This window comes from Xenopus tropicalis, chromosome 2 (genome assembly GCF_000004195.4).
Source record: "Xenopus tropicalis strain Nigerian chromosome 2, UCB_Xtro_10.0, whole genome shotgun sequence".
Classification (NCBI taxonomy): domain Eukaryota; kingdom Metazoa; phylum Chordata; class Amphibia; order Anura; family Pipidae; genus Xenopus; species Xenopus tropicalis.
In genome coordinates, this window is record NC_030678.2 from 45,273,010 (window position 1) to 45,298,554 (window position 25,545).

Here is a 25,545-nt window from a genome sequence, read left to right on the forward strand (position 1 = left end):
GACACCGAGGGCACAGGGTGACCGGCGGAGACAGGCCACACAGCAAATTCCGGTCTCAAAGAGGCATTTTCCCCGCTGCACCATGCTATCCAGAGCCGCTCTGACCTCAGGTGAGTGGCCGGGAAATGGCCGCATGAAATACACTGGAACTAGCCTTTTCAGCAGCTAATACCTTGCAGCAGCAACTTAATCTATTAAGGAATATTCAGACGAAACCTTCATGTGTGCTATTCTTGTTGGAAATCATGTGCATTCAATGGTTAGAAATCCGACCTTTCCCTAGCATGTGTTTCATTATTCATCGAGGCTATATAAACGTGCGTTGTATTCAAGATATATAGGGAATTATTTAGCCCCTTACAGTAAACCAAATAAATGTGCATTTATAAGCTTATGAAATTTCTTTGGCATTAACTCTCTATTCTTATATTTTGAAATAGGACCTTTGTTACTGATTGTACAAAGTTTTTAAATCCTAAACACCTCCAAACAAACTAATGTAAACGTATTTAGTGCTTCTCTATGTTACTGGTGCGGGATGGTTCTTTGCTCAGTTCTATCACTTTTTGAAGGAACTTAAGCAAAAGAGACCCTGACACTTGACCCTCTGGTGGTGAGCCAGCTGGGCAGCCCAGGGCAGCCCTGTAAGTTAATGATATTATCAGAGTAAATATATAGTTACATTCCCATATAAAAATGCTCCTCTATATCTTATGATTTTAAGGCATGGAACCTCAGCAGTTAGGCTTCATAGAGTTCAATGTCATATTCTGTGTCATTGAGCTTTCTGAGGCATGGCATGAACATTAACACTCTTGGGTCAGATGGAGGATGAAAGGCCCCTGGTACTGAGAAATTAATGGAGATTCATAGATTTTTAAATTAACTTTAAAAAGTTTAGCCAACAGGAAGATTTTAGCATTGGTGAAGTTACTCATATTTGTTAATCTTTTGGGATAATAGGTATTATGATATGTGGAATATAATTATGGTACATTTTTTTATTAAGAGATGAATTACTTTTATGTTATCTAGTTAAATCATCAGTACAGCATTTGCAGTTTACATGCATTTTCCCTCTAGAGATTTTATTTTTCCAATGTAAATGCTACTGAGTTTGTAAAAGGTAACCTCCGCCTTGCACAGTTTTTGTCTAATAATGGATCTCTTGCCACTTGTAATTAGTTTCAATTAAGTTTCATACTTTTCTATTGGAGAAAAGAGGCTCAGAGGAAAGCAGTGGGGCTTGCCAAATGTAGAATCTCCACACTTATCTCAGTAAGGAAGGGCAAATGAGTGTGTTATGGATAAATTACATATAGTTTGGCCAGCTCATGACAACTGGACATGTAGGTTTTCCATGCTTATTGGCAAACCGTTACTTATTTTAGCCCCATGCAATCATGTATTGTGCAGCTTCTGATTAACCATGCAGTATGGCCAAATCAAACTATATAAAAACAATCTATAAATCTATATTTCATTTGCATACCACTGCTACTTTACTATACTTTCACTTTAAATTCAAGATTCCCCTTTCAATAAAACAGCATTATGGACAAAAGGAAACACTAAATTTGTCTTTCTTTACAATATTAAGTAACCATATACACATATATAATTGTTGTGTAACATTTAGCTAATGAGTTTTTGTTTTATTTCTTTAGCCTCTGCCCTGAGGAAAACTGCCCCTCTCAGCGTTGGGTAAGTCTAGATTCATACCTTACTTGTTCTGTTGTACCACATTCTATAAGGGACATGATACAATCACTATAAAATGTCTCTAGGTGTTTTTCCTCCACATTATGTAATATATGTAGATAGATATATAGATGATTAGGAGTTTACACAGTAGGAGGCTACTGCAGATAGTCGTAACATATTTTTCTTCTTCTGGCACCAGACTTCTGAACCAATGCAGGTCATTTCACAAGGGGCAGCCTGCCATGGCTCCAGTGCCCCCACTTCCAGAGAAAGGAGGAAAGGTCCGTTTTGGTCTGATCCCTGAAGAGTTCTTCCAATTCCTTTACCCCAAGACAGGAGTCACAGGTAAGGATTTTTTTTTTTTTGCTTGTTACATACTAATTGAAGTTACTATTTAATGTGGCAGGTTCTCTACAAACTATCTCAATGCCTAGAACCACCTGATATGAAAGATACAACACTAATAATGCAGGCTTTTTCCAAGCATATGTCACTTGTGGGGGTAGGCAAATGCCCAAAAATATATTGCCTTTGGGAATCACTAAAATCAGTGAGAGGAACACATATGAATTTTTTAATCTGCAAGCAATTGCACAATTGCTATGTTTCCAATGAGAGTCTTTTGGCGCTTCATCACCTGTGGGAGACCCTAAAGCTCCTGACAAAGGAGCTACAGGAGCATGCTCAGATACATGTATGTTATGAAAGGGACATTTATTCTTAGAATTTAATAGAATTAGAATTTAGAATTCTTAGATGTGTAAACTAACTATGGACTGTATGATCATCACAGCATGTGTTGGTGCCCAGCTAAATTATTTGGCCAGTAGATATGGTGTGGTAAATTTGATGACCCTATAAACATGCTCAAAGCTATTATGTCAAAATGCTTTTGAACGTGGCCTAATAAGTACACACATGGTCAGATGGTATTTGAATGTGTCCAGAATAGAACAGGCCTAAGAAATTCTAATATAACTGCTTTCTACACTTTATCAGTGTAATAAGTGTTTAATCTTTCCTTGGTCCTTTTTTTTTATCACAGCATTGATTGTTTTAGTATTAATGATTCACACTATTTAGATACAGTAAAAAAAAGTATCTTTTTATATTATATAATTTTATAACATTATATCAATGTATTTTGTGACCTGCCTTATTAGCAAAATGGTTAAAGCTGTAATGATTTTTATTATAGTGCCTAAATGTGTTTTTTTTCTCTTAAAGGCCCTTACATGCTGGGCACTGGTCTCCTTGTTTACCTTTTGTCAAAGGAAATATATGTCATTAATCATGAGACTTTTGCTGCTGCCTCTATTGGTATTGTCATCGTTTATGGAATCAAGAAATTTGGGCCCAGCGTGGCAGCCTTTGCTGACAAGCTCAATGAAGTAAGGGAGTTTTTCTTTTGTTATTTCTGCTGGCTAATACAAAAGATACACTACTTAATAAAATATATAGTCTGCCAATGTGTGTTTCAAATTTCTGCCATTTGAATGCAAAAAAGAGATTCAATTGTGCATAGCAGAATTGAGCAGACTGTCCATATGACAGGATTGATAAATATTTAGAAGCGCGTAGCACCAACTGGAATGTTTTTTTTTTATTTTCTAGGAGAAAGTTGCTAAGGCTCAGGCAGTGAAAGACTCTGCACTTAAGAATCTGGAGCGGGCTATTGAAGAAGAAAACAAGGAACAGTGGAGGGTTGAAGGAAGGCACCACCTGTTTGATGCAAAAAGGGTATGGTTCTTCTATGTTTTTGTGCCTCTCCAGCTTTATACCACTGTATTAATAGTATGTATGTATGTATGTATATCTTTATTTATAAAACGCTACTTATGTATGCAGCTCTGTACAGTAGAATACATTAATACATTACAGGGGGTTATTAAGATAATAATAGATAAATACAAAGTATAACTATAAATACAAGATACAGTTGCAATAAGTTAAGTCAAAGACACAAGAGGATGGAGGTCCTTGCCCGTAGAGCTTACAATCTATATATAGATAGTGCTTAAAAACTACCCAGATGAACACCAAGAAGGGTTGTAGCAAGTTTTGAAACATTACATCCTTTATACAAAAGTACCTTTAATTGGCAACATGACAATTTTTTCTATAATTTCTGAACAAAGTACAGTAAACATAATTATATTTACATCTCTTCACATCTAGGCCACAATAAATACAATTTAGACAGTGTTTAGTTCATCCTTAATTCATTGTTATGAAGACAATGGTATTCTTATACATTTTTGTTTTTTATTTTTCATAGTTTTGAATAATTTTTGTTTTTGTTGTGCAGTGCTCAGGCTTGGGATTTTAACGCTTATCTGGTTGCCTGCATTTCATTATCTTGTCAGCCTGGCAGCAGTTAAAAAGCCACAATCGAAAAAGAATAGTATTAGTCCCGAACAGAAATATTAGCATAATAATCTCAAAAAACATTTTCTTAATTAGTTTTAATTTTGTTAAATAATTATCTCAAAATAATTACTAGTTAAAGGAACAGTAACACCAAAAATTGAAAGAGCTTTAAAATATAATGTACTGTTGCCCTGCACTGGTAAAACCGATGTGTTTTCTATAGTAACACTACTATAGTTTATATAATAAGCTGCTGTGTAGCCATGGGGGCAGCCATTCAAGCTTGAAAAAAGGAGAAAAGGCACAGGTTACATAGCAGATAACGGATAAGCTCTGTAGAATATAATAGTGTTCTATCTGTTATCTGCTAAGTGCCTGTGCCTTTTCTCCATTGAATGGCTGCCCCCATGGCTACACAGCATAGTATTTATATAAACTATAGTAGCCTTCTGAAGCAAATACACAACTTTTACCAGTGCAACAGTACATGATATTTTAATTACTTTTATACACTTTCATTTTATGGTGTTACTGTTCCTTTAACAAGCGCATCAGTGTGCGGGCATGAAGTGCTACTGTGTATGCTGCTTAATTTGCATATCTTTGGGGCAATTGGCTGGCATGATTTAGCTAGTCATATCAAATATATGCAAATTAACTTCAATTGGAAGAGACTTTCTCATTGGTTCTTTGAGCCTGCACTTACTTTTCTATTTTCTGTGCACAGACACAGGCAGGGGGTTGGTGGAAAAAATCTACACATTGCTTACATTGTGAAAAACATTTTAAAGCGGACCTGTCACCCAGACATAAAAAGCTGTATAATAAAAACCCTTTTCCAATTCAAATGTAACCCAAAGTCATTTTTTTATTAACACATCCATACCCCATTATATAAGCATTTAAAAGTCCATCGTATGTTGCCTGCCATGCCTCTATGCCTTAGGCATAGGGGTGGGGCAGACAGTTACTTTCACTTTCAATTCAGAACTTCTTAGATGTCACTGCACTCCCTATTATTCCCCCTCCCTCCTTACCATCTAATTTTGTAACCAGTGCATGGATATGGGTATCAGGTCCCCCCATACTGGCACAGAAACAAGATTTTGCAGGATGCACAGCTTCCCTTAAAAACAGTGCCACAAAATGGAGCCTGCCTGTTTTCTGCAATGGTGAATTCCAGTGCTGAAGGAAATAAGTTTCAAAATATTTATATAGTGTAATTGAAGTTTATTTTGCTTGACAAACACAATAGAAAACAATTTGTAATTATTTCTTAGGGTGACAGGTCCACTTTAAATTAACTGTTCAGTGTAAAAAAGAAACTGGGTCAAATAGACTGCGCAAAATAAAAATCTTATCAATCTATTTAGGCAAAAATGTAATCTATAAAGGCTGGAGTGAACGGGTGGTTAACATAATAGCCAGAATACTACTTCCTGCTTTACAGCTCTCCTAAGCTGTTAGTAGTCAGTGACTTGAGGGGAGCCATATGGGACATAACTCGTCCGTTAATTTGCTTTTGAATCAGACCTGCATGCTCACAAACTAACTGAACAGTTATGTCCCACGTGGCTACCTAACTAAAGATAAGAGTGCTGAAAGCAGGAAATAGTGTTCTGGCTATTATGTTAGACATCTGCCCACTCCAGCCTTTATAGATTAAATTTTTGCTTAACTATATTAGAAATATTTTTTATTTTGCACCGTCTATCTGTTTTACCCAGTTTTATTTTTACACTGAACTGTTCCTTAACAGTATTGGCACATGTACTTAAAAATTAGCCAATAAACACCTTACTGCCAGGAAGTATTAGGTGCATGTCTGAGAAGTGTGAGTCTATTTTTCTACTCTTGTACCTCTAAAGCTGGCCATACGAGTGCCAAAATAATCATATGGAACTATTTTTAGACCATGTGTTGGCTGTTTGGTCTTCATTTTGTTAATAGATTATGTTTGACCTCTGGTTACAGACACCAACAATAAATAAAGAAAAAAATGGTCTCAAAGTTTTCTGGGTTCAGTGTAGTTAGTCTTAGGGTTATAGATTTAAGTTCTTTGGGGGCAGTGGAATTCACCAATTAATAAATTTATGAAAAAAAATAAGGTAGTCAGTGAAGTTTGTTCCTGCATGCCCATCAAGCTTCTTCTGTAGGCAGTTTCCCTTAGGTGGCAATATTTATGAAAGTGTGTATTTTAATTTATCTTACAAATATATACACAATTATGAAACACTACCTCAGAGCTGGTATAATTCATTAAAGCCAGTGGGGATGAGCAGAATATTCTTGAGTAAAGGTTGGTGTAAAACTCAAGGTCTGTAATTTTTTTGATTTGCTCCATATAATCTTGTTTTACTCCACCTGACATTAATTTCCTTGGGACATGTTCAATAAAAAAAATTGAGTTAAAAGCAGTGCAACTTTATAACATTTTTATATTGACACCGGAGGTTTACTGTTGATTTCACACTGCATACAGCACTTGGAACACATGGATTTACACAATAGCATGGAGTTAAAGTGCCAATGTGTGGAGCATTCTAATTAAACTATTTTGGACTGCATTATACATATGCAGTATTTGTTATTGAAATAATCATGTTTTTTAGGCATAATTTGGAATGACTAAGTAAAGTAGATCAATAAGCAATGCTTATGTTGTTGATACAAGATGTGTGAATATTTCCACTTGATATGTCTGTGCAGTAATTAGATTTTAATGCTTAGGGGCCAACTGTACATTGTAGGAGCCACTAGCTAATTTGTATTGTTGCTGTTGGTTATGACTTCTACTATTAGCTGATGGAATGAATTGTTAGTTGTTTGCTATTTGTAATTTGCAGTAAAGTTACCTCTTAAATGTATAAAAAAAATGATTACAGTATACCCAGCGAAATGTATTTTATTGATTAAAAGACCAAAAGACCAGCAATGACACCAGGCAGGGGCATATTATAAATAAAAATACACTCAATATGTGGAATATGTTGGTGCTTTATAATAATGTTATATAGTTATCAATTTTCCTCCTGAGCTGGTGAATGATTCCCCAAGGTCTCTTCCCCCTTCCCCCTATTAGCTAATGAGAAGCACTTTTCCCTGGTGTATTTTTTGTCAGCCATTGAGTAAAGGAAAAATATAGATTTCATATATAAATAACAGGAGGCTGTTGTACTAGGACTTACTTTGCATTGTTGATAATAGTTTGTTCTCTCACATGAGTGATGATGTCCGTATTTAACCACAGAACAATGTGACGATGCTTCTGGAAATTAACTACAGAGAGAGAATTCTGAATGTTTATAACGAGGTTAAAAAGCGTTTGGATTATCAGGTAGCTCTGCAACATCTCCAGCGTCGCAAGGAGCAGGATCATATGATCAACTGGGTAGAAAAAAATGTAATACAGAGTATTACCCCCCAACAGGTAAGAAAAAAGCTAAATGGCCTCACTTGTTAGGAGGGGGCGACAACAATTCCCCTTAAAAAAGAAGGAAAGGTCTATATAAATACAGCCATAAGTCCTTGCAAAACTGCTTCTCTTAGTCCTCGATAAAAGGAAACGCTACATTTCTTTCCTTTTATTCTGTATATGTGATCTTCTGTGTCAAAAATCCATAAGGGAATGGCACGAGTCTGCTCAGTTTGCTCCTCTCTCCCCCTCCCATCTCAACTCTCTCCCCCCCCCCCCCATCTCTGCTGTGTAATCTGAACTTAGAGTTGAGAGGGAGTTTCTATGACTGTTTAATCAAATATTGTAAAGCAGTCTGCAGAAAAATAATGTTCTAGCTGGCACTATAGTGACTAATCTATTGGCAATAAAATGCCAAAACGCCTTTCCTTCTACTTCGAATTGGCTCATTTTGTCTCATAGTTTAGCCACAATGGAATTCATTGTCATTGTGCCTGCAGCAAAATGTTTATTTTATTTTGCTGTATGGTCCAAGTAAATTGTTTGGATTGAGTCCTCAAAGCTGTCGGCATGACACAAGCTTTGGTGTTCTCTTTCAAACCCTGCACTTTCATGCTACTTTAAAAGCATCAGCACTGCTCCATGTTCTGGGTGGCATAAAAGCAGCTTTCCTGTCATATAGAACATGGAGCAGCGTTGAGCTAGCAGAGTGATGGGGGGGAGGGATTGCAGGATAGAGATTGCATTTTTTTTTATAACAGTACAGATTTTTTTAATCTATTTTGAAGACAGGTTTATTTTTTAGTGTAACATAAGACACTTGAAAATCTACAATTTAGACACATTAGTAATAGACTGCATGTAAAGAGCTTTATATGCAGCTTGTTGAAATAAGACTTTCTAGGAAGTTGACACTTATATCTGTTATATCTTTGGTCACTGATGCATTATGCCAGTAATTATCTGTGTTATTAAAAAAAGATCCAAACTGTTTATAAAGTTTATTGTACTTTGTCTTAATTTTTTGAAAAGGATGTTTGTCTTTTTGTTCCTCTTTCAGCAAAAGGAGAGCATTGCCAAATGTATCACAGACCTGAAAGTTCTATCCAAGACTGCACAAGCAAGTGTTTAATTTCTATCCTGCTGAAGAATTGTATCTGCAGGCTCCATCTGTCTGAGAAACTTTCTGTGTATAAATGTTAATATTTCTACACTCTATAATGACTTGTGTTTTTTTGTTTAAATGCAGAGTAAATGTGCATTTGTATGGTGCTCAAAGTTATTTGTCCATTCTCCAGTACCATGAATAATATTGCCCAGTTTGGTGGTGACTGTTTTGTCAGCAGTGTCGGACTGGGGTGTCAGGGGCCCACTGGGGCTGCTGCCTGGAGGCCTCCCCACCTCGGTAATTGGCTTATGCTCCCTCTCCACCCCCCTTTTGCTGTGTACTGCTCACCTCTCCATGATGGGGATAGGTGCGGCCGGCGCACAGAGTTCTGGATGGAGAGGAGTGGGGGGTTGGGGTTTGCACTTCTGGATGGTGGAGCAGCAGGCTAGGTCACCAGAGGACGTGCCCCACATGGTTGTTTCCTGTAGGCACAGTCCAACCTTCTTCGTCAGTCATCCTAGCTTAGTAGACCGGCTCAGACCTTTGGCAGCATGCCCTAAGAGCCAGTGCATGCATTTCTGGATGGTAGAGCAGCGGGCTAGGTCACCAGGGGATGTGCCTCACCGGGTTGTTTCCTGATGTCCTGCCGATTCAGTCCAAACCTCTTCGTCAGTCATCCTAGCCTAGTAGACAGGCCCAGACCTAGGGTGGCATGCCACCCAGCCACACCTGAACTTTGCTCACATATAGAGCACTGAGGACAGGACGTGCAGGGAACTTTAGCACGTCCCATGCCCAGTCCCAACTGTCTACTTGGCTTCTTTTTAATGTATGCACCACAAAATGCGTATTAGTACTGCGTGAGAAGCATAATTAAAAAAAAATGAAAGAAGCAACTCAAGTATTTGTGAATATGAAGCTTAGATCTGAGAATGCTGGTGTGTATGTTTTAAACATGTGACACAATGTACACAATGGTCCTTTCTTTAACTTGTGGAGCCACATTTATCAACATTCTGATTTTAGTGGTTTAAGAGGTTTTGAAACTCATTTCCACTCACACCACGAATGTCTAGTCATTTATTCAAAGATCCAAATATAAAAGGCAGGAACGAATTAAAATGTTGTGGAACAAAAATGAAAACCTTAGCAAGTCCAGTTGCTTTAGATTTACTTATACTAGATATGCCATGACCTGGATGAATCAAAGTCTTCATAGTCAGGAAATCCTTAATTTTTTGGTTTTTGGGTGAATTTTCCTGCGCTTATAAATGAAAAAAACCCAAAAGCCTCTAAAACCACAAATTAAAGATTAGTATAGTTTGTCGAGGACATCTCCCATTGACTTCTCCATGACCTTGACAGCTTTTAGATGGCATACTCCATAGTTGTAAGCAGATAGTGTGCTCTGCAAAACAAAAAAAATGAATGAATGGTCACCCTGTTCTGGAGAAAGGCAAGGATGCTGTAAATGGGTCAGAAGGACAGAACTCTCGAGCATGAACTGATTTGTAAGCCACAGGTAAAGGAAGCATGTATTGTCAGTTTCCCTCTACTATAGCTTCGTTTTATAGAATTCATCTGCCCACCAATGTCTGGCATTATCCTGCTATTTGGCATAGGTGATGGAAATTAGTGAGAGGTTTAGGCTTTGTAAGTGCACGCTATGTGCACGTAAGCTGCGTCCCTCCTGCATGTCAGACCCTGCTTTTTCTGCAGTGCACACCCAACATTTGGGTGAATATGATGTTAATATTTGGATGCTGTTATATACTCCAGTCACCAGATGGCAGTGTCTGAGCTTAGCTTTATAAAAAAAAAAAAAATGCTAGTTTACCAGCACTGGAAGCATGCTAATGGTAGGCTACAATTCTGTTGAGCTTGCTTTTGTCGGGTAAGTTCTGTATAAAGGGACATGCAAAATCCCCCAGTGTCCCATATAAAGACAACCCAAGGCAGGAGATAAAAGTATATAAATATGCTATATGTAAAGTATAAAATATAAAATCAGTATGCCATCTAACAACACCACAAGGATTGCTGTTATGTTAGAGATTACCAAAGGTGAAATTAACGTAATCTACTTACTGCACCTATTGGAGGACTTTCTGTATCTCTTCAACTTTTGTAGTTTTTTTTTTTTATAATATTTTTTTAAAGAAGTATATGATATGTTAATATCATTGCAACATTAAAAAAAATTAATTGTGTGCCTTATCTCAAGGATTGAGGAAACAATGGTGTCCCCAAATAAATGTAAGAACAGAACTGTGTAAGACATAGGCCAAAGTATTGCCTTACAGGTTCCATTTGTTTTTTAATAAGGAACGCCATAGGCACAGCTCATTATATTAAAATCATGTTTAAAAGAATTGCTGAGGTATAACCAGAATTCAGCATCATTGATTATTCACCACTAAAAGGAATACAAATATTAGACATAAGCAAATATTAGACCTAGGAAGAAATCAAACACTAGATTCTTACAGAAACCTAAAACTAACACCTTACCCTACTCTGTATACATTTCCATCATATCACAAAGGTCCAATATACACAATAAGGAACAGTGAACAGCAACCTATGAACAGAGCTAGTATTACATTTGGTATTTGGTCTATCAAAGCCTTTGTTGCCCAGCTTAAAGGGCAACTCACAAAAATGAAAATTTAATATGTACCATCTTGTAAAAATCTGAGTTTTTTTTTTTTTTAAATATAATCAATTAAAATGTCTTGTTTCTAAAATATTCAAATTACTCTCTTCACTATTCCACTCACTATTTTATTATTCAGCAATCTGTCTCTTTGGCAAAAATGGGAAAGTTGTACTCACTAAATATTAATCCTTTAGGTGGAGGATCAATGAGGGTGTGGCCACAAATTCATACAGCCAGAGACAAGAGGTCCTCTGCATTCATCCATTATTAATATGTTAATGATAGTTTGTGCATTAAACTAACAAAAAAGGTCATTTTTGGACATAGGACAACTTTTCATGTTCTTAAAGATCGCATCAATGCATGGATGCACTCCTCATCTAATGTGATATGGACAAAGCCGCTGGAAGTTGGTGGCCAAAATGTCAGCTAAAATGTCAAATATTTTAATATTAGACTGACTGTATAACAGTGGGATAAACTATACCAGCGTTTTTCAACCACTGTTCCGCGGCACACTAGTGTGCCGTGAGATGTTGCCTGGTGTGCCGTAGGCAGGGCACCAATGTACTAGGGGGGCACTGCTCTTGGCACCAATGTACTAGGGGGGCACTGCTGCTGGGCACCAATGTACTAGGGGGGCACTGCTCTTGGCACCAATGTACTAGGGGGGCACTGCTGCTGGGCACCAATGTACTAGGGGGGCACTGCTGCTGGGCACAGAGTTAAATTTTTTAACATTTTCTAATGGTGGTGTGCCTTGTGATTTTTTTCATGAAACAAGTGTGCCTTTGCCCAAAAAAGGTTGAAAAACACTGAACTATACAACTAACATCTGATGTGCGTACAATGCCAAAATCATCTGTAAGTAGCTTGGGGATGTGTCTCAGGTTGTAAAGCAAACAGAGTCTTTCACTATGTCTAAACTGGCAGGATTGTGTTTCTAAAGGTGGCTATACACAGCCAGATCTGCGTGTTCGGTTAGGTTGCCAAATGAGTGGATCTGAGCCTAGTTTGGCAACTCACATCCTAGGCCAAATTGGGCTAATCCATTTGTTAACCCTAGGGCCAACAATCAAATTATCCAGCAGGGCTTTCAGAGACCTGTCAGAGGAGGGCATGCCTGATATTTGCCCAGATATTGGTCTGGCAGGCCTCTCAGTGGGCCCCCATACATGGACCAATAATTTGCTGGCTTGGTCTGATGGGACTGAGTTGGCAGTTTTTATTTCCCATGTACAATCACTTTAAGTGATCAGTGTGGGAAGTGATCAGTGTGGGGAACTGGAAGTTAGGCTGCAGAGTTCTGTCTCAAGTATAATTTGTGTAAAAAGCTCACTGTGCCCTCGGCCTAATGACAAAAAAATAGCCTTCATTAGTCTTAAGGCAGTTGACTGTTTAAACTGCTACTTTCTAATTAGCACTCCTAAGTGCCCTTTATCATTTAATTTTTTTTTCTTCAGACAGAACCATTGTAGGCTGTGATTCTGTGTCAGGGTGTTACCAACTCCCAGTATCTCCTTACCGCTCCCCAGGAGCCAGACTTCCCTTGAGGCAATGTTCCTTGTTTTTTTAGGTTGTACCTCTCCTGTAAGTATGTCAACAAAACAATGTAAGAATAAAAGTTCCACAATAAAACATGATTCTGTCTGTTCTATAATTACTAAACAGGACACAGGTTTCAACACATTCATTGCGCATTCAGGTGCTGAAGAGCAGTGTTAGCAAATGTGCTTGTCCTGTATAAAAAAAGTATATTTTTATACCATATAATTCTGGGTCACACAGCTATTGATGGCTGAATGCATGGCAAAGGAAACCTCTGGACTTTAATGCCATTTTGTACAACAAACTCCAGTTCTCTGTTAACCAGAACCAGTTGTTTGAGTTTTCCCTGGTTTTACTGTGTGAGGCTGCCTCAGGGTGGGGTTAGTTGCTGGGTTACAAGTGCTTGCTGCAAGCTTGTGATTGGCTGGGGGAATAAAGTAAAGGCAGCATGAGTAGGCAGATCTGGCAGCAGTAGATACTGATGTCGGCTGCTGTGTGAAGGAAAGCCGGCTGCTGTGTGAAGGAAAGCCGCAGCTTGTCTCAGCCTTGGGATAAGTACTAGATCCCTGAGGTGCTTCGATCAGCAGCCCATTACCTAAGCACAGGGTGAGTCACCTCATTTAAGCAACTTTCCTTCTCCTCTCTCTGCTTCATTGCACTTTTACTGAATGGTTTTAGACAGGCACCTGTCTTTTTCTCATCTTAGTTATAGCAGGCTGCTTCTTTCTGTAAGTAATAAAAATAATGCTGCATTAACGTGAATACCTTTAAAGTAAATTAAAGTATACTTTTTGGTACTTTTAGGGCTAAACTCCTCTGGAAATTTTGATCAGATATTGTAAGTCAGATTTTATCTAAACTAATGTTGCAACAGCAAAACAAAATCTGGTCTCCATAGACTGTAATTAAAAGTCAGATCAGATAAAGTTGGATGGTGTGTTTTGTTCCTGCATCTACATCCGACAGTCAATCTATTTCAATGAGAAAAGTCTGTCAGACACCATGAGATTTTATCTCGTCGGATAAAAATGCAGCATGTAGCGTTCCCTTCCGACAGGTGTGTTGTGTCGCACAGATAATCTTTTATGTAGTTTACACTTTAGATTTTTCTATCAGTCCTATTACCCATGCAACTACATCTGAATTGTAGGATGTGTTGTTGATCCGACACTATCTGACAAAATCTCCCATGGAGTTTAGCCATTAGGCCTGATGCATTTTTGCAATTCCAGTCTGATTTTGGGTCAGCATCTTGTAATGTACTGGCAGTACCAGACAGACTTTGGCCTTATTATAGTTCAGCCTAACCAGTGCCTCTTGCATCTTCTTCATTTTAATGCAGGTGGACCGACAACATTGAATATTGCAGCTTCTTTGCCAAGAGTTTGCATCCTGTGACTTATGCAGAGTGTGTTGGTGCATCTGGTCGAATTTGTACTTTGCCCTGCTAGATCTATATTATAAGGTATGTGAATGGGTGCAAGGGGGATCCAAACTTTTGTCATCCTGATCTTTTGTCAATTGTACAGTGATCCCCAACCAGTGGCTCGCGAGCAATATGTTGCTCTCCAACCCCTTTGATGTTGCTTCCGGTGGCCTCAAAGCAGGTGCTTATTTTTGAATTCCTGGCATGGAGGTAAGTTTTGGTTGCAGAAAAAACATGCGTACTGCCAAACAGATGCACAAAGGTATATACAATACCCAAATCCTCAGCGCTCAAAATAAAGTTCCAGTGAAGTGCTGTAATGGCTGTGATGCTGCTGCTCCTCTTACGAAAATAACCACTTTGACTGGGTCTCAAACGTGTCCAGAAAAGTGTGAAGGGAGCGCATATATAAAATGAAACAAAACAACTAATAGTGTAATAACGTTTTAAACCTTTGTTCAACTAACAAAGCCAATCACCGTATTGTGAATAATAAATATTAATATATCCACCACTGTGTGCAGTAACTCTAAAGGCTCACCGGAAGGCGATGAAATCAAGCTCTACAGCGGGAGATCAAGGTTAGATGTAGGCGAATCCACAGTTCATCGCCTTCCGGTGAGCCTTTAGAGTTACTGCACACAGTGGTGGATATATTAATATTTATTATTCACAATACGGTGATTGGTACTGCCAAACAGAGCCTTCTGTAGTCTGCTGGTTCACACTGGGCTACTAAAAAAACAATCACAGCCTTTATTATTCACCACCCTAGGAACTTTTTTCATGCTTGCATTGTTCCCCACAGGCCCGGATTTGTGATGAGGCCACAAAGGCCCAGGCCTAAGGCGGTACAAATTTAGGGGCAGCATGCCGCCCAAGCCGCATTCATATTTTGCTCACACACGGAGCAATGGGGACCTCTCCCCACTGCTCCGTATGATTATTTAAATGACCGTGGGAATGCGCATGCACACTTGTGGCAGGGGCGCGAATGGAGGCAGCCTTTGGGGCATCCCAGTGACAAATCCAGCTGGTTCCCCAACTTTTTTAATATAAAAATGTTGCTCACTGGTTAAAAGGGTTGGGGACCCCCGCCCTAGCAGGTAAAAATGACAAATTTTCATCAAAGAATGAAATGCTTTGATGTTTCTTTGGTGTTATCGTTGTTGCATTAAAACACTGTAGAACAGTCTTAAACATCAGTCTCCTGCATTTGATGGAATAGCCACTTGAAATTAACACCTTTGCACACCCATATGAATGTATAAAAGGATTTTATGCATAAACTGACTTAAGTTGGTTATATTTGCATATTTGAATGTCCTTTAAAGGGATACTATCATGATTTTTATGGTGTACGTTTTATTTCTAAATTACACTGTTTACACAGCAAATAATTCACTCTTCATTTAAAAAAATGTTCTTGAACAACAAATTTTTAGTTGTAATATAGGTGTGTAGTGTGTGCATTGTGCCCGAGTCTGAGCTTTCAGAAAGAGCCAGCGCTACACACCTGCTTTCAGGTAACCTATTGTTTCTCCTACTCCCATGTAACTGGAGGAGTCCCAAGCCAGACTTGGTTTTCTTACTATAGAGTGCTATTCTGATATCTACTGGGAGCTGCTATCTTGCTCCCTTCCCATATTTCTCCTGATCGGCTGCTGGGAGGGGGGTGATATCACTCCAACTTGCAGCTCAGCAGTAAAGTGTGACTGAAGTTTATCGAAGCACAAGTCACATGGCTGTGGCACCCTGGGAAATGAAGAATATGGGTATTTAAAGGAGAAGGAAAGGTAAAAACTAAGTAAGCTTTATCAAAAAGGTCTATGTAAATACAGCCATAAGCACTCACAGATAGAGTCCTCTATCAAAAGAAACACAGGATTTCTTGTCTCATTTTTTTAAACATGTTTTCAGTATCAGACTTCCTCTCTCATAAAAATACTTCATTCCTGGGGCCAGAGTCTGTGCAGCTGTCTCCTCTCTCCCATCTCCTGCTCCCCGCTCCCATAAGAAGAACTCACTCCCTCCACCCTTAGAGCAGTGACAGACGGGGAGATTAATCGCCCCGCAACAAATCTTCGTTGCCACGGGCAACTAACCTCCCCGCAATGCCATCCCACCGGCAAGAATGGAAACGCAACGGTACGATTTCCCAAAGACGAAACTTCGGGCAACTTCCGGAAATCGTAGCGGCGCGTATGCCATCCCACCAACGATTTACATTCTTGCTGGTGGGATGGCATTCGGGGGAGATTAGTTGCCTGCCGCAATGAAGATTTATAGCGGGGCGACTAATCTCCCTGTCTGTCACTGCCCTTAGGAATGCGTAATCTACCTATCAGCCTCTAGGTCTAAAGCAGGAAGCTATGAAGACCAAGCTAAAATTTCAGCAGCTGTCTTAAACAAATAGAGGGAGATTCTACGGCTCTTTACTCAGGTATGACAAAGCTTTCTGCAGAATAGATATAGTGTTCTAGGTGGCACTAATGTGGCAAATTTATTGGCAGCAAAATGCCAAAATGACTTTCCTTCTTCTTTATAGAAGAAAGGTAAAAACTAAGTAAACTTTATCAGAAAGGTCTATGTAAATACAGCCATAAGCACTCACAGAAATGCTGCAGACTTCTCACTGCACTGCACTGGCACGCAGCTCTCTGCTGTCTCCTCTCTCCTTCTCCCCCCTCCCTCAAGAATGCTAAGAACTCACTCCCCCACCTTAGGAATGTGGATCTGAGCCAATCAGCAGGAAGCTGACTCATAGTCATAGTCTGAGCATGTACACTTGGTCTAGGTGTCTGTGCAGGAGCGAGGCATTATGGGAACTTTCTTTACACAGCTCAGCGTTTTTTCTTCCTTTTTGGCTTCTGATCATCGGAACGGGAGAAATATGGTTATACTTAAGGGCACTATTGAGACAACTGAAGGTATGCCTGCAGCTTGAGATTAACTATTTATTAGACTTTATTAGCCTTTCCTTATTTTTGATAATAATTTAGAGGAGCAGGATATTATTCCCAGGCTAATTTTGGGATGATGGGTTTTTTCATTCATGTTTCACACCAGGAGTATTGTTTCTTGAACAGAGACTGGGCAGATTGATACTTTGGTATCAATGGGTGATTGTATTTAGGAGAACAGGTTTTTGATGATTCTTTTGGCACAAATTTTACTTGATCTTTGCAACTGTTTATATAGTACAGACATGAGACCTGTTATCCACAAAGCTCCAAATTATAACGAGACCTCTCATAGACTGCATTTTAATCAAATCATAATAATAAAACAGTACCTTGTACTTGATCCCAACTAAGATATAATTAATCCTTATTGAAGGCAAAACAATCTTAGTGGGTTTGATTAATGTTTAACTATAGTATAAATATTTTAGTAGATTTAAGGTATGGAGATCCAAATTACAGAAAGACCCCCTATTTAGAACCGCAGGTCCAGAGCATTCTAGATAACAGGCCCCATACCTGTACTGAAACTTTGAACTTTAATGTATTGCGCATATTCTCTAAGTGCCAGCCCAGTCCAACACTGCTTATTATTGTGGGGGTTCACTCTTTCTTTTGATGTTCATTCTTTAGTTATTGATGTTATCTTAATAACACTGATACTGAAATAAAGAAAAAAAATACAATACCAGGTGGAAATGTTGATCTAATAACATGCAGGTTGAATTAGTACTACAGGTAACCGAAACTCTTTGGTAAATCAGTGATACCATATAGCCTGATAACATTATTTAATGTAAAAGCCTGGAAAATGGGAGCAGCTAATTATAGCATTTTTGCTGTGTCATAGTGTGAAAAGCAACAAGGGAAAGGTGAGACAGGCTGAATACAGCTCTCCTATACTTTATGTATGTGATCTATGTAACTAATACGAGACCCTAAGCAGCTTACAATGCTTCTTCCTATTAGTAGGGGTAACTTGATAGAACCACTAAAGAAATGAAATTATTGTCCTGACTATTGTTATGTGACTAGATAACAGGTTATAACAATGCCACATTATTGAATAATGTAATGCTCTGCAGTCAAAGAAGTAACTGAATTAGAAGGAATGCTATCTATATCAAAATCTAAAATGCAGCCCTCTGATGAACCAATCAATATTATAGGTCACACTGTGTGTAATAAAACTTCTTACTGAAGCAGGAATTATTTTTGTATCACAAAGATACACCATGTTTAAGCAGGCTTGAAATAAAAATGAAATGTGATGAATGTCAGTTGACATAGCAAAATACAAGTGGAAGGGGAATGCATATAAGTGAACATCTATACCACACTATATGATGCGATGTTCCAAAGGGGCTCTTGTGCTTGTTGTCAGTGGCACTGGAATTTTGGGGGACACTACATTGTGTGGTAAAAATCATGACAGTTAGTAAATAAGTCTCCTTAAAAGTGACTTTGTTCTGCTGGTGAATATATAAACATCTAAACATATATTACGGGGATAGGCAACATTTACCAGTACATCAAATGCTCAAGGTGGTACTTAGTAGCCAAGGAAACACTTTTCTGGAGCTATAATAAAGCCTAATCTGTTAGGATTATCTTTATCAGGATGATTTTAGCATAATCCACAGTTTCACTAGATAAACCTTCTAAATCTGCCTTTGTAGTCACCTCCTGTATGAATATATTGACTAAATAAAGCATAAGCAAGTAAAGGTGGCCATACACGTGGCGATCCGACGATGTTTCGTACGACCATCGGTCGCACGAAACATCGTAAGATCCGCCACACACCATTCAGGGCTGAATCGGCAGGTAAGGAGGTAGAAACAATAGGATTTCTACCTCCTTCTGCCGATTCAGCTCTGAAGGGAGAATTTTGGTCAGGCGCCTTCTATGGCGCCCGATCAAAATTTTCAAACTTGTCCGATCGGCGAGTCGTCCGATATCGGCAGCTTCCTGCGATATCGGTCGACTCGCCGACATGCCATACACGCACCGATTATCGTACGAAACGAGGTTTCATACGATAATATCGGTGCGTGTATGGCCACCTTTAGGGTGGCCATACACAGTCTGATAAAAGCTACCGAAGTTCTGAGTCAGTAGTTTATTGGCCCATGTATAGGGCCCTCAGTCCAGCCTAACTGACATCTGTCCAAAAATTGGCCCAATGTTAATCGGGCAGGTTTGAAAGACTTTTTGGGACAACAAAGACCAAATGCAAATAGGGAAAAGATCATCTCCTTTGGCCACCTTTAGTATTCAGTCTCCTAGGTTCTAAATTATGCAAGATCAGTCCATTTACCAGCCCAAGAGCCAGCTAATAATATGGCTGACATTGATACACACTGACCAGGCTCTTACTGTCTGTGGCAGAACAAAATTAGCTATTAGGTTAAGTATAAATAGAGTGCATAAGTGCTTGAGAAAGTGTGGAATAAACCCACATAATCAAAACTTTATGCTCTCTTTTTTTGTTGTATGTTATGACTTTATAAATATACCTTGCTTAACAAACAATATATTACCTTGCTTATCATTAACCTGGATGATCACAGGGAGAGACAAAATTATTTAAATTTAACTAGTGAAACAGTGGATAATGCTAAAACCATCCTAATAACAGTTAATCTTAACAGATCAGGCTTTCTTATAGCCAAACAAAGGTTTCCTTGGCTACTGAGTATACCCTTGAGCATAAGATTCCCAATCTGCTGCAATAATACCTGTTGTCTGCTGTTATTATCATTATAAGCATTTATTAATGTATACCATTGGCGTAACTATAGAGGAAGTGGTGGGGGTCCAGATAAGAGTTTCCATGCACCGGCCCCTCCAAGGACTTTTTTATGCCAACTATTTACGCCACTGGTGTATACATTGAACACACATATTACATACACAGAGTAATTTTATCAGTTTTTGTTTTCACAGTCGCTCACAAAGAAAAGTACAACATGAGTGGGACTGAGAGAATCACCCAGGAGCTGTGTGAAGAGTCAGAACTGAATGAAGGAGAGTAAGTACTGAAAACAGAGAAGAATACTCTAAAGTTGGCCATACACGGCAGACCGATGACTTAAGGCCAATGGCACACTAGGCTGTTTCTCCTCCTGCAGAGAGATGCAGGCAGAGACGTTTTTACATTGTTGTGCCAAAAACAGTTTGTTTGCATACAGGCCAATGCCATTCCTGTCAGTGCACTTACATAAGCGGTTTAGCATGGAGCAACTTTTTTTTAAATACACAGGTGGGCAAACAACTTGGTGTACCAGTAGCCTAAATGGCATTTCAAATAAACGTGAAGGTGATATGACCTTTAAAAAAGCTGGCTTTTCTACAGTTTGTATATTTACAGTGACTTTTTGTATTATTCATTTGTGTCGTTACACGAAAAAGCATTATAGGTTTCCAGCTGACATTTAATATCCTATCTTTTTAGCAGCTGAGATATTCTTTCATCTGTATGCACAAGGTTACATTCACTTTATATACAAAGAGTTTGACTGGAAGGATGGACTGGCAATTAGAATTGGTATGCAAACATAGGAAACAGGCATGGACTGGAACTCATCCATTGCACACTCTTACTGCAATTAGCACAGATATTGCTAAATGCTACAGGGGTTATATAGGATTAAAGCTGCCCATACACTGCACGATGGATATTTGCCCGGTTTTCTGCCATATTACTTGGCCAGGCACGTTAATGGGCCTCATACATAGGCCAATAGTCTGCCTGCTCATTTTGAAAGGGCCAAGACAGTAGCTTCTATTGCCCTGTTTATGAGGAAGTATGGTAGGTTTCTGCAATAAGGTAATAGGAAAGGGGCAGTAAATAGCAAAATGTCCTTGTTGTAGTTCAACAATGGCTTCTGGGTCACAGGATAGACATTGCTAACATATACAGCTTTTTTTTATCAAGTTGGTTCTCCAACTATTCATTTATTGACCAAGGCTCCTTTGTAGCTCTGGCTCTGTTCTTTGTCCCACTAGTCCACTAGGACTAAGTCTGCCTATGCCAGTAGGTGAGCTACACAGAAAGTTACCTTTAACTGACAGAATGATCATGGTTTCCCCCATGAATTTGTTATAGGCCCAAATGCAGCAAAATACTCTGCCTAAAGAGTGTGTGTTTGCCCTTAAAGGGAAACTTTGGGTGGGCAATAAGTGCTAATATGATGGTTTGGCCCTAGGGCCAAAATGATTGCATTGCAATTAAGGGGATAGGAAAAGTCGAGGTGACGACCGCATCAGTGTGCAATGCAGTCCCCCATCCAACAAAAAATCAAGCCTGTCTGATCGACATCTGCCCAATTTTTGCCAGATATCGGCCAGGGAGGCCTGTCAGAGGGCTTCATACACAGGGAGATAAGCTGCTGAGTCAGTCTTAAGGACCCGAAAATGTATGCCACTTTTAGGCTTTTTTTCTGCTGCCTAAAATAGGTGTGTACCAATCAAAGTTCTAAGCGCCTGCAGGGGGTTGTTCCGGGTGATCCATGTGCCAATATCCCTAAGCTAATCTTCAGATTCATAATACTAAAGTACTGTAATAATGTATTTATTCTGATTTCCAAACATAGTGTATGATGATTAATTTATCTCTGTTTCCTACACAAAGGATGCGTGAGTTTGATGTTCAAGGTCAGACTATCCTTCTAGTAAAGAGTAATGGAGTTTTCACTGCAGTCGGCAGCAAGTGTACACACTATGGCGCACCTTTGAGTAAAGGTCAGCATGTTACTTTCACCACCTTACCAGTTAGTCTGTGTATCGATTTACATATATGAAGGTCTTGCAAGACTGACTGAGTGACTTCTATTAATAATAAATGTATCCTATGGTGCGTTTGCACAACAAAAACGTTCTAAACTAAACATTCAAGTTCTTTTGGACACTGTCGCTGTTTTCATATGGTTACATGACATATAATCTTGATAAAGCATCTGCATGTGTTCGTTAACGATCACTTATTAATCCAAACTAAATATATCAATGCTTCCATCTCTGACTAAGGTATTAACTGGTACTTGGAGGACAAAGTTAAATAAATTAGAAGCCTAATGCTCATGGCTTGCATACTGTAGCATTTTCTGACCTGGGGGTTTTCAAGTAGGAGAGAAAATGCCTAAGCCCAGCCATCCTATAATGGAAATCAGCCTAGGTATTTAGGTATTTCACCTAAGTAATAGATATCTTGCATGAGTTTGCCATCAAAAATCAAAATAAATATAGATCCATAATAAAAAATATTATTTTCTCTCTCCAAGTCTCCATATAAACTAGAAAGAATCTTGAATTCTTCCATCTGCTGTAAAATTAAATTCCAAGTAACCCATAACTGCTGCTGGGATCTTATGTAAATATTATGGGCACCTGTTGTTGGTATGTGCAAATGGCATGCTCTGAATTGCAGGAGTCCTGTCAGGCAATAGGATCCGCTGTCCCTGGCATGGAGCTTGTTTCAATATTGAGACTGGGGATATTGAGGAATATCCAGGACTGGACAGTCTTCCTTGCTTTGAGGTAACGCATCTTTAGTATGACTGAATGCTTTCCACGTGTCCTGTACAAGTACAAAATGCACTTTGCAGTATGAAAGGCTTTAGCAAACCTAATTTTTTTACATATAAATCCAAAAGAAACAGTACAGGCAGCCAACATTTAAATGAACTTCTTGTAATGTACTTTTCCGTAGTAAAGCTTCCTGTTGTATGTTTGAAAAAACAATCTAAGAATGAGAGGAGATTATTGCATCATTAATTGGATAATAACTGGATAATCAATAATAATCCAGTCAGTAATTGGATAATCAGTACTAAGGAGATTCACGCAGCCCATGATAATGTATGCTATGTTTTATACAGATGTTTCTTTTAATCTATTTGTTGCTCTTTTAATATTATATTTCTATTCCCCAGGTGACCGTAGAGAATGGCAAAGTGCTACTTAATGCCAACAGGAAGGTAAATCCGTAAAAGAACTAAAAGAGTAGCAGCTTCATGGAAATCTAGCATATACGGTAACTATAATTTTCTCATTCTAGGCTCTTGAGAATCCCAAGAGAGTGAAGGAAATGAGCAGACACTACAATGGGGACAGAACTAACATAGTCCTAATAGGATCAGGTAAAATTATGCAGATTTAAAAAAATGGTACAAAGCCTTCATTTTAGTACCAATGGTACAAAATGTACCCATTATTATTTGTGTCATTATTTTTATAAAGCACTTCTTTCAGATATCTATAATATGGAGACAGTCTGTAACACCAGCTGGTAAATATCCAGCCCTCAATCGTTACAGAGAAAACTAGAACTATAATAACAGTGGAACCCCAATTTACGTACCTGGATTGTATGATTTCCCGGAACTGACACCATTTTTTCGTGGCCTCATGCAGGCAAGCTGCATTTTATTTTTCCTGGATTTTACATTTTCCCGGAATTTATGCCATTTTGACGCCGTCCACTGAGAAATATAAAATTGGGGTTCTACTGTAACCTTTAAAGGCCACAAGTGTTAGTACTGCAATTGTATTCTTGAGTGTTGCAATGTTTATAGTCTGATTCTTTTGTTTTTATTAACAGTATTAAAAAATATTCTACTCTCTTTGTTTTATGTTATGTTTGTGTTCTTTTTTCTTATTTTGTTTTTTTCAGATCTTATTAGATCATTCCAATAACGATGCTTCAGCTTTGCTGCCTTCCTTTATTGCATACCAGTCGTCACTGCATTTTTTTCACACTTTTGCTTTCTCTTAATTTATGTCCGGATTTTAATGTTCCCTAGCTGTCCCTGTATCTGTATTAATATACTTCACCTTAACTTTCATTTTTCCTTTTAAAGTATAGCCCATTCCCTTTTGTGCTTTTTTCTTCTATTTAACTATCTTTTATGACATTTATTTGGCTATAGAGGCTGTGTTCCTTCAGATCATACTCAGAGGAAAAATGATGGTGGGGGCACAATATACTCATTATTAATTAAAGAGCAGTAGTTCAGTTATAGGAATTGATATCAAGAATGCTCTGGACCTGGTGTTTTCCGGATTAGGGGTCTTTCCATAATTTGGGTCACCATACCTTAATACAGGTATGGGACCTTTTATCCAGAATGCTTGGGACCTGAGGTTTTCCGAATAAGGGATCTTTCTGTAATTTGGATCTTCACAACTTAAGTCTGCTAAAAATCATTTAAATATTGAATAAACCCAATAGGCTTGTTTTGCCTCCGATAAAGATTAATGATATCTTAGCTGGGATTATTACAGAGAGAAAAAAAAAACATTTTTAAAAATTAGAATTATTTGCTTATAATGGAGTCTATGGGAGATGTCCTTTCCGTAATTCGGAACTTTCTGGATAATGGGTTTCCGGATAAGGGATCCCATACCTGTGCTAAAAAATCATTTAAACATTAATTAAACCTAAAACAATTGTTTTGCCCCGAATATAGATTAATTATATCTTAGTTGGGATCAAGAACAAGGTAAAAATTGTTAATTATTTTATTAAAATGGACCCTAAGGGAGATGGCCTTCCTGTAATTTGGACATTCAACATAATAGCTTTCTGGATAAAGTTTCCTATACCAGGTTTCTTTTATGTATTTAAATGTTTAGTGTAATGTACAAGCAGGCCTTTTGTCTTGGTTTGTTTCTTTTCTTTTATAGGTTGCATTTTCTCTGCCTTCTGTAAAATATATACCTGTAATATTGGGTTTCTTAGCACTTGGACTGGTTTTGAATTGAATTCTTTACCAGTCCTCTCCTCATTAGTAGTGGTATAAAGGAATGTAGATACCTTTAAAATTTCTTCTTTTTTTTTTTTTTTTTTTAAATCTGACCATTTTTGTACCTTAAGGGCCAGCAGCACTGGTTTGTGCAGAAACACTTCGCCAAGAAGGTTACAAAGGAAGAATTGTCATGGTGACTAGAGAGAAACATCTACCGTATGATAGAACAAAGCTTAGCAAGGTCTGTTCCAACTATTGTGCTTGCTTAAATTATAGCATGTGTCTGCTAGGGTTATAAAACCTTTAAAGCATAAGTAAGCGTTTATCATAAAAACCATACACTGCTGGGTTTCCGGCTCCCTGACTTATAGGCATCTGCCCCTTTTGGTCAAGTTTTAGTCGACCTGCACATCACTAACAGACAGACACTTTCAATAGCAATTACATTTACTAACTAGAAAGGAAAGTTTGAGAACAAACTTCATGTTGGGTTGAAAAGTCACTGAATGAAATCTGATCTGTTGTTGACCCCGCCCACTTTTTCTAACCTTGGACCACAGTTTTATAGTAAAAACCACTGTGCAAAGTTTGGGGACCCTGG

At 38.4% G+C, this 25,545-nt stretch overlaps 2 protein-coding genes across 3 annotated transcripts in view; both read left to right on the forward strand.

Annotated features, from left to right (window-relative positions):
• The first annotated feature begins 49 nt into the window (after window positions 1-49).
• On the forward strand, window positions 50-8,707 carry atp5pb (ATP synthase peripheral stalk-membrane subunit b). The gene is made up of 7 exons (NM_203787.1): window positions 50-110; window positions 1,668-1,704; window positions 1,904-2,049; window positions 2,932-3,095; window positions 3,319-3,444; window positions 7,325-7,504; window positions 8,550-8,707. The coding sequence occupies exons 1-7, from the start codon at window positions 83-85 to the stop codon at window positions 8,619-8,621; spliced, it is 753 nt and encodes a 250-aa protein (NP_989118.1). The 5' UTR covers window positions 50-82; the 3' UTR covers window positions 8,622-8,707.
• A 4,549-nt stretch (window positions 8,708-13,256) lies between these two features.
• LOC100498581 (apoptosis-inducing factor 3) overlaps window positions 13,257-25,545 on the forward strand; it is a 38,638-nt gene continuing 26,349 nt past the window's right edge. Inside the window, exons 1-8 of one of the 2 annotated variants that reach the window (XM_002936058.5) lie at window positions 13,257-13,410; window positions 14,147-14,269; window positions 20,143-20,227; window positions 21,830-21,939; window positions 22,625-22,734; window positions 23,130-23,174; window positions 23,255-23,336; window positions 25,073-25,185. In XM_002936058.5, the coding sequence (XP_002936104.2) occupies window positions 20,166-20,227; window positions 21,830-21,939; window positions 22,625-22,734; window positions 23,130-23,174; window positions 23,255-23,336; window positions 25,073-25,185 (522 nt within the window). In that variant the 5' untranslated portion in view covers window positions 13,257-13,410; window positions 14,147-14,269; window positions 20,143-20,165. The remainder of the gene's footprint in view (window positions 13,411-14,146; window positions 14,270-20,142; window positions 20,228-21,829; window positions 21,940-22,624; window positions 22,735-23,129; window positions 23,175-23,254; window positions 23,337-25,072; window positions 25,186-25,545) is intronic. The other variant, XM_031896756.1, reaches the window with a different exon arrangement.

What these genes read in the sequence shown, in the direction of transcription:
- atp5pb (NM_203787.1), top strand. Translation starts at nt 83, where the DNA reads ATGCTATCCAGAGCCGCTCTGACCTCAG. An exon ending in CCCCAAGACAGGAGTCACAG is followed by an intron (nt 2,050 to 2,931) that starts GTAAGGATTTTT and finishes TTTCTCTTAAAG; the next exon opens with GCCCTTACATGCTGGGCACT. An exon ending in TTGCTGACAAGCTCAATGAA is followed by an intron (nt 3,096 to 3,318) that starts GTAAGGGAGTTT and finishes TTTATTTTCTAG; the next exon opens with GAGAAAGTTGCTAAGGCTCA.